The 14,229-nt window shown below is 45.2% G+C and overlaps 2 protein-coding genes across 2 annotated transcripts in view; one reads left to right on the plus strand and one right to left on the minus strand.

Moving 5' to 3' along the window:
* Nucleotides 1-7,800, minus strand: part of stck (LIM zinc finger domain containing stck) — a 32,667-nt gene extending 24,867 nt beyond the window's left edge. The window contains exon 1 of the mRNA XM_075681570.1: nt 7,682-7,800. The gene's annotated coding sequence lies outside the window, so the exon portion shown is untranslated. The remainder of the gene's footprint in view (nt 1-7,681) is intronic.
* Nucleotides 7,801-7,955: 155 nt separating this feature from the next.
* Nucleotides 7,956-14,229, plus strand: part of Nhe3 (Na[+]/H[+] hydrogen exchanger 3) — a 76,151-nt gene continuing 69,877 nt past the window's right edge. The window contains exons 1-2 of the mRNA XM_075681575.1: nt 7,956-8,450; nt 13,523-13,752. Of these exons, the coding sequence (XP_075537690.1) occupies nt 8,204-8,450; nt 13,523-13,752 (477 nt within the window). The 5' untranslated portion in view covers nt 7,956-8,203. The remainder of the gene's footprint in view (nt 8,451-13,522; nt 13,753-14,229) is intronic.

Raw genomic sequence — 14,229 nt, forward strand, 5'->3', positions numbered from 1 at the left:
CAACACCGCATTCACTAGAGGCGCTTTTGTACAGCTTTGAAGCATCGAACTCGTGGCTGAGCCTATGGAGAAGTAGACTGTGTGATCGCCATGCCGAAAGCCCGCGATTTACAAAGTCCTTCTTTCGCGACAGTGCTGCTTATGTAGGAAGTATCTACACTGCGCAGGAACCTCCGCCAGACTGGATGCACTTGTTGGATGCATGTGTGTGTTTGCCTGAGTTTTAAGTGTGTAGTTGTGTCCACTTAGTATTACACTTTCAGTTTTCTTTTGCACGTAATAAAAAAAGAACTCGTGGCTGAGTGGTAGCGTCTCCGTCTCACACTCCGGAGACCCTGGTTCGATTCCCACCTAGCCCATCTTTCAAGTTGTTTTTTATTCATGAAGTGCCTCCCGAGATTTATCGCTCACGGCCAACGCCGCCGACGACGCCGGATTTTCTGCGACACGAGCTCCTTAACGCTGTCACGTTAAAATCACTATTCGCCCACGCCTGCTTAATACTTAAACTTTATTAGTCATCAGCATGCATTTTTATGCATCAGCTTACTAAATTGTCAACCACGTGACTGACGCGGACAATCTTTCGACATCTTGTCATGCAGACGTGACGTGTGAGGGTGGAAAGGGGGAAATCGGGACTCGAAATGCACTATTCGCCCACGCCTGCTTAATACTTAAACTTTATTAGTCATCAGCATGCATTTTTTATGCATCAGCTTACTAAATTGCCAACCACGTGACTGACGCGGACAATCTTTTGACATCTTGTCATGCAGACGTGACGTGTGAGGGTGGAAAGGGGGAAATCGGGACTCGAAATGCACTATTCGCCCACGCCTGCTTAATACTTAAACTTTATTAGTCATCAGCATGCATTTTTTATGCATCAGCTTACTAAATTGCCAACCACGTGACTGACGCGGACAATCTTTTGACATCTTGTCATGCAGACGTGACGTGTGAGGGTGGAAAGGGGGAAATCGGGACTCGAAATGCATTGGTTCGCAGCCTAAGCACAAAAAACAGCTCAGAGCCTCGTTTAGGACGCCGTTCCGGCAGCGTTGCGAACATTTGATATCCAGTAATCCCTGCAAGATTTTTTTTTTGTAGGATAAAATATACTTGGATTTGTATCTGTAGTACTTCATTAGATGCTGTCGACCATTCACAGTTCACTAGATTTCGTTAACCCTGGCGTTCGTATACAATATATTGCGGGTCGACAAAGCGATGATGCACCTAACACCGATATATTGGTGTATGTGTGTGTGCTGTGGAGCACGCACTGATTTCCCTTTATAGCGTGCAACGATTCGTAAAAAATTAAGAACCAGGTGAGTATCAAATATATAAGTACCTCTCCATTCTAAAACAGTGGCGGCGATACTGTCCCGACTCAATAGCGTTACTTCAATACGAAAGGAAAGCCTCCTTACGCCTCATCATATTCACGAGGTATGACGTGCATGCACACTTTATAAGTCCTCTGACAATATATGGGGTAGCATGGGTGCGTTCGTTTTACTCTTTAAAAAGTCCGGCAGAACCTATCTGACGATGAATGTCGACGATAGTGCGATAAGCATTGAAGCAATGTACCGAAACACCGAATGTGGGCGCAGCCGCAGCAAAGTCCCCGCTTGGTGCGTGGGTGAATGTGAACACATCAGTAAGAGGCGATTGGAGGATTGGTGGAAGAAAAGTAGGGAAACGACAAAAGACGGAGACGTACAAAAGCACAGTTCGCAATAGGGTATCAGAAAATTTGGAAGTGGTAGTTCATAGTTTTTTTTTTTTTCATTGGTTAACCTAGGTAGGATAATAGGCAGCGTAGTAGCAAGAGCTTGGTGGCGCAAGCCACCGCCCCGTTCCAAAGGGGACGCTCATAACATCCATCCATCCATCCATCCATCCTACATATTCAGACAAGAGTGTCTGAATATATATGACCGGGTTTGACTACGCCCAGCACAGAAGAAATTTAAATCAGTCTTTTTATTTTTTTCTATTGGCAATAAAGAGAGGCACATTCCCAGTGACCCAAAAAGACATCAAAGAGGTTCATCGAAGTTCGGCGCATGCCGAGTTTCCATGCCCAGTGATCCCAGTAGGGGTGAAGGAAGTTGATTGGACCGACAAATGGTTTAGAACGCGATTCTTTCGTCACAGCAGCCCGACGCTCTGTGTACCCATCAGACTATGTACCACCCAATGACCCAAGTTGGCGAGGAAACGGTTAGAGACAGACACAGACAGACAACCCCCGGTAAGTGCGTGAAGTACCCCTTAAGAATGCTAATCGCGTTTAAACTGGAAAGACGTGCTCTGTGACATGGTGATATATTTCCATGTTTCGCACGTGAAAAATAGTAAAGCTGGCATCACGTCTTCTTGCCAACACTGTATTGAATGATGTAAACAACAACAACAACAACAATAATAATAATAATAATAATAATACTAATAATAATACGTGACTTTCCATACTGTGAAGGCAAGTGCACCGGCAGCCGAGGCTGTACTGTAACTTCCTCTTCCTTCGCTGACTATGTGCAGCCCACCTCCTCACTGGTCAGGCTTATCAAGAGGCTCGACCTGGCAGACTTAAAATACAACTGGGCCAGAGTTGTGTTTCTCACGAATAAAGTTTTGTTCTCGCTCTTCCTCACTCGCTAAACGTCGGTCCCTTCGCGCATAGCGCGACCTCAATGCGCCTCTGTAGGGGCGGTACACCTTGCGCCAGTATATAAACACAGTTGGGTATTACGTGGCCGTATACCGGCGCGAGTCTCACGCGACGGCGACCACACTGCTCTGAACCGGTGTCAGCGAACTCGAAAGGGCGCGATATCGTGCTTTTCGCTCGCGATCCCTGAACATCGCTGCGTCCCGGTTCCGCTCTCGTCCGCGTTGCGCGGTATACTACCGCGCTAAATGTGAGCCGAAGTTTGCAGCCGGGTATACACTACAATTAACGAGAAGAAAGAAACGCCAACCCCTATTCCCGGGCAGTACCCATGAATAGGGGTCTTGTGGAAGCTGCAGCAAAGGCCATTTCGAAATATTAATCTATTTTTGCGTGGGAAATAAAATTAAATTATAGGATTTTACATGCCAGAATCACGGTACGATTACGGGGAACGCCGTCGTGGGGGACTCCAGATTAATTATGACCACCTGGGGTTCTTTAACACGCGTTTGAAATCTAAGTACACGATGCGTTCTCGCATTAAGCCTTCATCGAAATACGGCCGCCACGCCAGAACCTAACCCACGATCTTGAGCTTGAGCCGGGGTAACGTAAAACTATTTCAATTTCTATTCAAAAGCCGCCATTATCCCTCCGTGATAGGTCAAAGTGGATCTGGCCTCGCCAATTTGGGCTGAAACCTAGCCATTTTGTACTATCCCGGAGGGCTAATGGCGGATTTGGAATAAAAAGAGATTGTAATAGTTTTTATGTTATTCTGGCAGCAGCGATTGCAACGCCATAGTCACAGGGATACAGCGGCGCATATTTCATGTGAATCAAGCACATCGCTGGCGTGTAATAGCACAGTTGATTCCCTATTATTTCATCTCGGTTAATTCGGCTTTTCGCTTAATTCGAACGGGCGGAAATATCCCGACAAGAAACCACACATTGTTATGGAAGGAAAACCCGTTTAGTTCGAACGTAAAAGCATGTCGCTTTGGTTTATTCGACCCCCACTGGCGCCCCCTCATGTGTGCAGCAGGAACGTGCCAAAGACTTTTAAACACAATAAATTCAGCAGGCGGCGCTACTGCATGCGGCCATTGGCGACGACGGTGGCGGCAGGAACCTGTCCTTCAGTGATGATAACGACTTGGGTTGTGCCCTGAGTGATGTCTGTTTAAGGACTGAGTCAGAGCCGAGGACAGGGTGGAGGCATGTGGGCCACCAACCATCGACGACGACATGTATAGTTATCGTAATACCGCATTGAAGTAGTTGACAGACTATAATTCAAGCAATAAATTAAAAAAAACATTTGGATTCATTCATTTTGGCGCGGTTTGTTCATTCGACTTTTCGGATTATTCGACCACATGTTGCGGTCGCACAAGGGTTAAATTAAACAAAATTAACCGTGTAACCAGAATATATATGTTGACGTATACACGTAATGATGTGAGTAGTGCTATCGCCGCTACGGACTGCATCGTGCTACGGACCTGCATCTGCCATTTGTCCTTCACGAAGAAAGAGATGCTGGTGCGAGTACCTGCCATTATTCTTGTAAACGGACACACATTTTTCGTATGTCGGCTTGGCCATGCGACCTCGGAGTTTCGTGGTCTATACTGGCTCCCGTGTTGCAACTCATGTTGAGTGCGATAGCGCATCCACGTCTGCAAGATACGCCCTATAGCGTTATCTGCGTTTTTGCAAGCTTGTGGTGTGCAAACGACGACCGTGTACTTCTGCTCCCGTTCCGGTACGTACACGATCCCGTGCATCGCCCGCAAGCAGCACCCGTGTGGTCGATTGAGTTATCGGGACCGGCCGCCAGTGCGCCGGAGAATTGATTGCCTGTGTCGCACGCGAGAAGCGGGGCGTGACTGGAGCACAGGGCCCGTCGATACCGCACGGGTCAAGGCGGCGGCGCCGCGGTATGCCGAAAGTGCAGGTGGTCAATTTCACGGCTGTCACGCCGCGACAGACGAGAGAGTTGGCAGCATATATCATTTATGTATAGACTGTATACGCTAGTCGTCAGCCCATCGCTGACGTGATCCCGGACAGCGGCAACTGCACCCTTCCTCAACGCCATAAGAAAGAAAGAGAGAGAGAGAGAGAGAGAGAGAGAGAGAGAGAGAGAGAGAGAGAGAGAGAGAGAGAATTATGCGCCTATCGTACTGCTTTTAGAGAAACTCCACCTTGTGGAAAGACTCAAGAAAGCCTTGACTTGGCGGGCCGCTCTCCCGCGCGAATTTGGCAATGTGCTCCCGGAATGGAAAGGTTGTTGTGGAAGACACATGATGCACTAAATATAGCCACATCCCATGACAGAGGTCCCCATGACAAGTAATATAACAGATCGCTTTGAAAAAAAAATACATATATTCAAGCATAAAAGAGTCTGAATCGCTTAGATGAGCTCAGACATGCTACGTGAAGGCATCAATGTTGGCGGATTCGAGACCCGCGTTATGTAATAAACGAGAAGAAAGGCGGTTAACCGAGGGGCCCGATCTTTTTTAGTCATATCGCAAGAAGCCAACAAACAAACACTGACACTAAGGACAACATAGGGGAAATTACATGTGTTTAATAAACGAAATAAAGAAACGATAAATTACTGGAAATGAAAGTGGATGAAAAAACAATTTGCCGCAGGTGGGGAACGATCCCACAATCTTCGCATTTCGCTTTGACCGGTTGCCTTCACCCAAAAAAGATCACGTTCGCGTGACACCTGCAGCAGAAAGGATGTTCTACATCCGCCGCCGAGGTCTGTGGGTCGTGGCGCTGGCTACACTCCCAGGGTTATACTATAGGAAACATCCAGGAAACATGAATACCCAAGAAAGTGGATGGGGAAAGTAGAGCATCGCACGCGGAATGCGAAGGTTGTAGGATCGTTCCCCACCTGCGGCAAGTTGCTTTTTCATCCACTTTCATTTCCATTGATTTATCGTTTCTTTATTTCGTTTATTAAACACAAGTAATTTCCCCTGTGTTGTCCTTGGGGTCAGTATTTGTTGGCTTCTTGTGATATGACTAATAAAATCGGGCCCCTCGGTTAACCCCCTTTCTTCCCGTTCATTGGCGCACAGCATCAGAGGAAGAAAACGTCCTATGAATATGTCCTATCGTCGCGTTTTTTTCTTTCTTCCGCTGATGCTGCGCGTCTAATTCACTTTAAGTAGCATGTAGATCCGTGCGACGTCATTAATTCCGAAGTTTTTTCGCGTGTTTGTGCAAATTTTGTGTGCAGGAATTTCTTAAAGCTCGCTAGGTTGAGCCTTTCATTCATTTAAAACGCCATCGGTAACCCCAAGCAGATGCTGCCAAAGTTCATGACGTCACGGCCATTAGCCATAGTGCGGAAATTTCACGGTGGCGTCGCCACCCCTCTTTATGTCTGTTTTTGCTGTTTCGCCGAGTCCCCGCGCTAGGTAAGAATGACATTTGCGGCTTGCCTCAGAAGAGCACACATATATATTTACAAATCCAGATTTACTTTACATATCTCTCGCTAATGCGTATGGATGTCATCGCAAGAAGCACGCTATTATTGTTGAAGAAAACTGACGTGTGACCCGATAGAGAGAACAAAATCGGAAGAAGCGCAAAACTGTGTCGAGAACAGCGACTCGAGCGCTCTATTTATACGTTCTTGAACAAAGTCCAAACCCCGACGACGCGGGAGGGCGGGAGCGAAGGAAGAAGTCGACTGACTCGACACAAATGCAGCTTACGATAGATTTAAAGGACCAATACGAGGCCACTGAACGAGAAGCCTCAGCATGATCAGAGAAGGATGTTGAGAGCACCACATGAAAAGTGGAGCAGCGACTCCTGCTCGCATGCGCTCGCTCTTCCGAGCGACATTTCTGTTTCCTACGAGCGTTGGCGTTCGCGTTGACGCGTCCGCATATCGTGCATATAAATAAGCGCGCGTGGCCCATATATAAACATATATAACGGCGCGCGATTCTCCAAGCCAGTTTATATGTGAGTAAAACACGATTAAGCTTCTTAAGCAAATATCTAACTGAAAGTAGACGTGCACACGCAATATTGCGTTCAAATACGTCGACCAAACCGCGCGCGTGCCTCCTCAACTGCCTGTTTTTTTTTTCTTTAACTTATCGATCGTGGTCTAGCACCGCGAGCTTGCGTGGGAGTGAGTTGCATGCGGAGTTTCAAAGTGAAATGAGAACAGCAGCCTTTGCGAAGCTACGTATATAAGCGCGAGACGACGCAGAGAGGAGAACGAAGTGTGTGTAGGACGTCCGGCCGTAGAAGGTCAACTCAAGCGCGCGCCGCTGCTTCGGCTTGCGAGGCCTGCGTCAAACAGTGGCAATATGACTCACATATTACAATTACTGACGTTGTTTACGCGCAACAAGAGTGCCTAATAGACTCAAATGAAAAACGAAACGTGAATAATAATAATCGCGATCATAACAAACCAAACGCTAGAACAAAACAACGAAAACTTACTCGAAGTGCGCTAGCTGTTTGCAAGCAGCCTTTCTTAGCACCACTCAAACAAAAACACTGGAATTTAACGTAATGACAAGACACGCACGCTGTCTCACGTGTCCAAATACAACCCGACGAAGCCCTTGAAGGGCACGATAATCGTCTACGCGCAGCAGACCGCTCGTGTTACCGCGTACGCGATGAGTCGCCCACTTGACACACCCAGAAGAGAGGAGAGGATGGCTTTGCGAAATTTCAGTTCATTTTAACCACCGGAAACGACACGGAACACACAGGTTTGCCGTCTAACGTTCAGGAACACAATCTAAATGATAGCGATGCACCGATACGCTGTTTTCAGTGACACCGAAACCAGAATCACAATCGCTCTGCTGAGAAGCCGCGCAACTTCTCCTGAGGTAGCAGAAGACACTCATGCGAAATGACGGCGTTCAACAAATCGCTCGAGATAATTATTGTTCAATCAAGTGTTCGACTTACCTAATGTAGAATAGAAGAATTTGGATGTCTCGACAACGCTACTGAGGGACTTCAACGCCTATACATTCAGCAGTTGTCGCTTCCCATGCAATCGGCTACAAATTTGGGCATGGGCCATAATGTTAGCCCGCAGCAAATTTATAAAAACTAATTAACAAATAATAATACGTTCATCTTAAAAATGAATGCACATATTTATGCGCATTTTAATTTATTTAGTTACTTTATGAAGTAATAAAAGCTTATTATTTTTGTGCGGAGCTGCACACATATGATTGCGCTTCGGCCATTCGGCAATGGGCGGTTGCGTGGGGAAGGATTCCATTCGTCATTGATCTGTTTGTAGCGCGTCGGTGCCACGACGAGAATGCGGTCGGTGCTTTGCCACAGGGAAACGAAAAACGCCGCGGAACATCGGAGTGAGCAAGTGCGCGGCTGAAACCAACGGAGTCGCTGAAGTTTCTGTGATCACGTCAAAATTTGTCAACGGGCAAATACGCCGCCGCAAAGTAAAATACAAACATGGCCGTCAGAGAAGAGAAAATATGCACGCTCGCCGCCGCATTTCTGGCGTTTCTGGTTGCCGTTTGTCGAGCCAGCGCTCCGATGGACATCAAAATGGACGAGAAGGCCCACAGCATTCACAGGGTTGATACGGTGAACATCCTGGTCTACACTTTTCTACTCATCCTCACGGTGTGCATCATTTGGCTGTTCAAGCGACGCCGTGCCCGGTTTCTCCATGAAACTGGACTAGCGATCATATTTGGTGAGTGCTTGTCTGTTTGTGCATTCATTAGTTCGTTGCCTTGCTTCATAACCGACTGACCTCAGAGTAATAAATTTGTAATACTTTGTGTAAACCGGCTACATTAATGACCGATACCAACCAGCGAAGTCAGACGTTCGCATTCGTCAAGTTTGCATGCGTATACTTATTGACATAAAGATTGTACAACCACTTTGATTTCCCGCTGTCTATACCCCAGCATTTTCCTAACTACATATTGTGCAGTCTTTTCTTAGTTATTACTCATGTCGCATCTGGATCAGGCTGCTCCTCAAGATAAACGAGCTTGCGCCGCATCTGTGCCGTTGCAGACGCGCTGCATTACAAAGCGCACGACATTTGCTCTTTTCGATATAAAAAAATAGCAATTTGGCTGGAATCTTTGCGCCGTGTCCTCAAATGCCGCTGAGCTTGGATGCCGCGCGATTTTACGCCCCCCTCCCCTCTCTCATTTCCCTCATTTGCGTTCGCCTGGGCAGATTTTTCACGATATCATTTGTTACGGCAATTGTTTGCGAACTGGGATTGTCAGCGTCTGTAGCATGGCGGTTCAGCGATTGCAGATGGCTGTAAAATTTGGAAGCAACGTAAAAAACGGCGCGCCTTTCCGGCATTGCAACCATTCGTTTCGTTGATCACCTTGCGGCGGCGCCGCGTCGGCAGCTGGCGGCTTTCAACACCGTCTCCTTGACTTGTAAGCTGAGCGATATAAGCCGGCAAGTGGCAGCCCGTCACTCGGCAGCGGCATTCGTTGCCCGTTACTCCTAGGAGTCAAACCACTGGCCGCGATCGCGCCTCGCCACAGCCAATCCAATGCTGGGTGCGGAAGGGGTGAGGCATACAGGATGTATGCGCATACGAGGTGTATGTAAACTCGTACGCAGGCCTCGACAGCCCCTGCAGATACAGCTACTCTTGCAACGTCGTTTACATTTGGGCTCCTGTATCGACTGCAGAGGTGTATGTTATGTCTACATTAGAAATGTGCTTACGAAATTAAGTCTTCTTGTCTCACACTTTCTCTGGCACTATTCAATTTTTTGTTTGTTGCAGAAACATAGAAGTCTAGTTAATATGTAGATGTAACTTTTGAAAGCTGAGCCAACCAAAGTATTGTGAAAGATTCTATAAATCCCTTGGTTAGATGCCAGCACACATATTGTGTTTTTATTTTTGTTTTTGTTGCTAATTGTGTTAGCGAAAAAAAATATAGACAAGCATAGCGAGGGCAGGGTGAAATATTGCCTGCCTGTTGTCCACATCCCTTCACCAGAGTTACTTTCCCTTACAAAGCTGTATATTTGTCTGAATTTTGCGTGCCACATTTTTCATAGAGGTATGCTACTTTAGATTTTAGTAGACCATAGTACAATAAGTGGACACATAAAGAACAGGGCATTCATAGCAGCAATGAATTCTATACCACTACCACTTATGCTAACATGCTCTGGAGTTCTGGTCTAGGGGTCTACCTGTGATACAAAGTTTCCCATTTAAGAAAGTAAAGTTCTGTGGTGTTCAAAATAATTAAGAATATTAAATTTTGTTGCTGATCTTTATACACTCAAGCCCACATTGCTTTTTGTTACCTTAAACAAACACAATCTGGCCCTCGAAATTTGCATGCATGAAATGGCACTACACGTTTTATATAACAAATGTTATGCTGACTTATGAGTTGAATATAGGGCAACCTACTATGGTGGCTATGGTGTTCTGCGGCTAAGCACAGGATCGCAGGTGCAATTTCTGGCTGCAGCACTTGCATTACAAACGTGGGCTGAGTGCTCAGATTGCTTAAAGTGCTTAGATTTACGTCCACACTGAAGAAACCCATGTAGTCGTAATGAATGCATTCAGTCAGTGCATCTGCAAGTCATACACACCAGCTTAATGCCTTAGGATTGTAAACACTAATGAAAATAACACTTAATGTATGCTGCATATGCTTTAAAGGCTTCCGATGAGATATTCAATGAATAATTAGTTAATATGTGTGAAGCGATGTAAATGTCCTTCAAGGTTGAATCTTTCTTGCTTGCTGCAGCATTTGGTTGTGTAGCTAGCTCTCTTTCTGATTCCATGGTTTTTGACTAAGGGAGGTATGTTGTAAGAGTCCACTTAGTGGACATGTCCATTCCATCTGCTGGTGAAGTTCTGATTGGCTGTGGCACCTGGCTGCTGCAGACGTGCTGCGCAACCCAGCCAATCAGAGCTTTAACAGCAGACGAAATGGACATGTCCAGTAGGTGGGCTCTTACAGAATACCTCCCCAGGAGTGTTTATTCCAGGAGAAGTTCTCTGGTGGCTGGGTATTTTGGTGCTTCTCAATTATGGCTACTCTCAAATGCCAGGCTCGGGTTAATTGACTGCCTTTTTGTTTTGCAACTCCGTTGGAAACAGACAAATGCATGGGACATAACTTTGGCTGATACGAAACATAAACATACATACGTCTTACGATTTTCACTTTCTCTAAAATTCAATGTAACTGTCCTCACATTCATTGTAATGTAATGATGATGAAGATGTTCATCATAAATGCTTTTCAACAGCTTGGTGGTTTATGTAATATCAAGGAAGCAGCAACAGCAATGCTGGTACTCTGAGCAATAGGCTGAGTGCAGCTGTTTACCTTGGCTTTTAATCTTCTGTGGGAATGTTTCAACATTATTATACAGCTTTGGATTGTGCGACTTGATTTGCACTTTATGGACTGTTCTCGCCAGCCCTGCTTGTAAAGCTGCCCGTAAGGTGACAGGATAAATTTGTTGTTCTCTTTACCTGGAGTTGTGCAAATGTTCAGAATAGCAACGTTTTACAGCATTGGGTGTAGGTCCTCTGAATATATTGCAAGTGGAATACACTGTTTTGCATGAGCCCAGAGATTAAACCTTGTAAGCACTGTCAGCACCAGAAAAATTTCCGTGTTATTGTGCTGGAAAATGTTTTTTTTTTCTTGCTTTCTGGCTCACATTAAATGACAAGAGCCATGTATGACACTATTAATTTTGTTGTCGTACACGTAATTTTTTTTTTGTAATGTTATACAAGACAAAAATTTGGAGGACTCCTAGCTACGCCTTTTAGAGTGGAACGTAATAGCATTAAAAAACCCCTGACTGCTTCTCACGCTTCCCAGCAACTGCAGCTTATGTAGCTGTAATGTTTGCCGGGAAATGCTGGTGGTGGGAACGCTACGCACGAAGGCAACCTTCCTGGTAGAAATGCGGCCTCTTGCATGGACTGATGTCGGTGGTACTGCACAGTGGTGCCAAAAATTTACATAATTTTCAGGTTTCTGCTATGGTTTTCCACTTTTAATATTAGTCTGAGAAGATTCAACATAAAAGGCATGTACTGTTGGTGTTTTGTTTCATGACATTTGTTTGTGGGCTGTCATTCTCAAAATTCCAAGGAATAACTTTGGGAAGAATCTAAGACAAGGTATGAGCAACTCTAGTGATAGAATGTCATGGAAATATAACCCACATATACTGCATGTCATATAGCATGGCGTGGCACATACATATACCTAAATATATACAGGAATTCTCGCTCTCAGGGACGCTGGATGCAGACACTGGATTTTCTGTGACACGGCGCCCTCAATGCTGTTGCATTAAAATTTGATGGATGTACCTCTATGAAAACAGAAACTGCTTCCTAGAAACATGCAATATATCCTTTTCATAATTGTAAAGCTAGTTTTCCTGCTAGGTAGTTTGTCAATCTGATGGCTGTGTAGTCATTTTTGCAATGTGCACATACGAGCACAGTTTTTTTATGTATTTCATGGAAGATGTAGGTGGGGCCCTTCTGATGAAACTATGCACAAAAGAGAAGCCTCAGCATGTGTAGCTAGCACTTTGTCCTCCTTTGAAATGTGACCGGTGACACCATTAGTTAGGCAAATGAGCCATGCAAAAAAGCGCCCTTGCAAATTCGAAAAAGGGTCTCTTGAAGATCTGTGTGGCTCATCTTTAGACTTTACCAAAGCTAATGCTGCAGGACATACATGCTAGTAGACTCCCAAGATTTAAATTCCACAGACCTGGCACACCGCAGAAAAGAACCTAAAAAACAACAACAAAATAACTGCAAAAAAGATCAATTGTACTGATCTTGGAACCATTTCTTTTGTGTTGAACCCCTAGTTTAAACTTTATGGAGGTTTGTGAACACACATCCTTGGCATGTGGGAACCTAGTAAGTCCTGTAAACTAGCACAAGTCACCCGTGGGTTTGCACCTCTAGTGCGTTTTATTTCTTTTTCTGTCAGTGTGCTGATTTAGTGGGATCGGCTACAAATTGTGTGCTGTTGGCTCTTTATATGCCTGAATATTGTTTAATGTGTACTCTTGCCATGCCATCTTTCTTGCCAAACATTAGAGAGCAAATTAGAGAATGTGCTAGACTGAGGAAGTGAGTGTATTCGTTTCCTCAGAATTGTGGCACTTTCCCTTTCAATTGTGTGGCAGTGATCACTCTTGCTTCCAAGCTACCATTCATAATAACTTCTGAGGCTTGTCTCTTCATTTCTAGTCCTTGGTGTTTTAATTTCTCTCTTCCAACGTTTAAAAGCAGCAACTGCTAGTTTCCCAAAGGGCCATTGCAGTAATGTATGTTTATGTCCACATGGCCACAATTAGTACATGACCGGGGTTGTTGGAGAAGTATGGGAGAGGCCTTTGCCCTGCAGTGGGCGTAACCAGCCTGATGATGATGATGATGATGTTTATGTCACTATTGTCATCTTCACTTTATGGCACATAGAAACATGACTCTATGTGCTTTCTGTATTTCTCATACAAAAGGTTAAAAAAATTTATACACCATGTTTTCTTCTCCCACACATCGGCATCAATTGACAGTACATTTGCACTGCTATCTTGTTTGTACGTACAACTGGTGGCAGACTGTGTGCATCTTTCTTTAAAGTGTGCTGTTGAATCATGGCTTTGCCTCCCAGATGCTACTGTCTACTCTTGACTGTCATAAGATCTAATCTCTCCCTCCCAAGTGACGATATTTGTCTTGCCTGATTGCAGGTCTCATAGTCGGAGCAATAGTGCGATATGCAAGTGAGGAGACTGAAATGTCACATGTGCGTGTGGTGCCCGTTCAGGGCAGCAACTACAGCGATGCCGTCCCACCAGACAATGTGTTTGTTATGTTGGAGGTTGCCAAGAGCGACATAGGGCACAAGGAGAACAAGACCTATGCGTACACCTTCCAAGGCGAGGTCACCGATGTTGAGAGTAAAAAACTGAACCAGAAAGTAAGTCGGCTTGTGTGTGACTCAGCCATGTTTGCATGGGTGTATGGCTGCATGTATGTATATAGCTTGGGCCAAAAATGCCCAGTAGGAAACTTCATTTAGCTCGTCCTTACACTGATTGAGTTTGGTGAGGACTGTCTGAGTGAAGTGTAGTTAACTTCTGCTATCCAGTTCTCGCGATTTTGCTACATTACCATTCCACATCTTTCTTCCTTTTTCTAAGCTTACCTGTTGGCCACTCAGCTTGGGCCAACGGCTACAAGCAGCGTGAAAAAGAGGAAATAGTGCTGTGAGCTCAGTTCACCATTAGGCCTTATGACTGCTGAAATAAAGTAGCATATTTTATAACTGTGCCTGTACCCTAAATTGGGATTGAAAGCTCTCATGACACAGTGCTGGATTCTGACAGCATATCTAGTTGGCTTACAATGACTTAATGTGTCTCCACACGTGTAATTTCAGTGAGGCTGTGCATTG

This window comes from Dermacentor variabilis, chromosome 2 (genome assembly GCF_050947875.1).
Source record: "Dermacentor variabilis isolate Ectoservices chromosome 2, ASM5094787v1, whole genome shotgun sequence".
In the NCBI taxonomy this organism is placed as follows: domain Eukaryota; kingdom Metazoa; phylum Arthropoda; class Arachnida; order Ixodida; family Ixodidae; genus Dermacentor; species Dermacentor variabilis.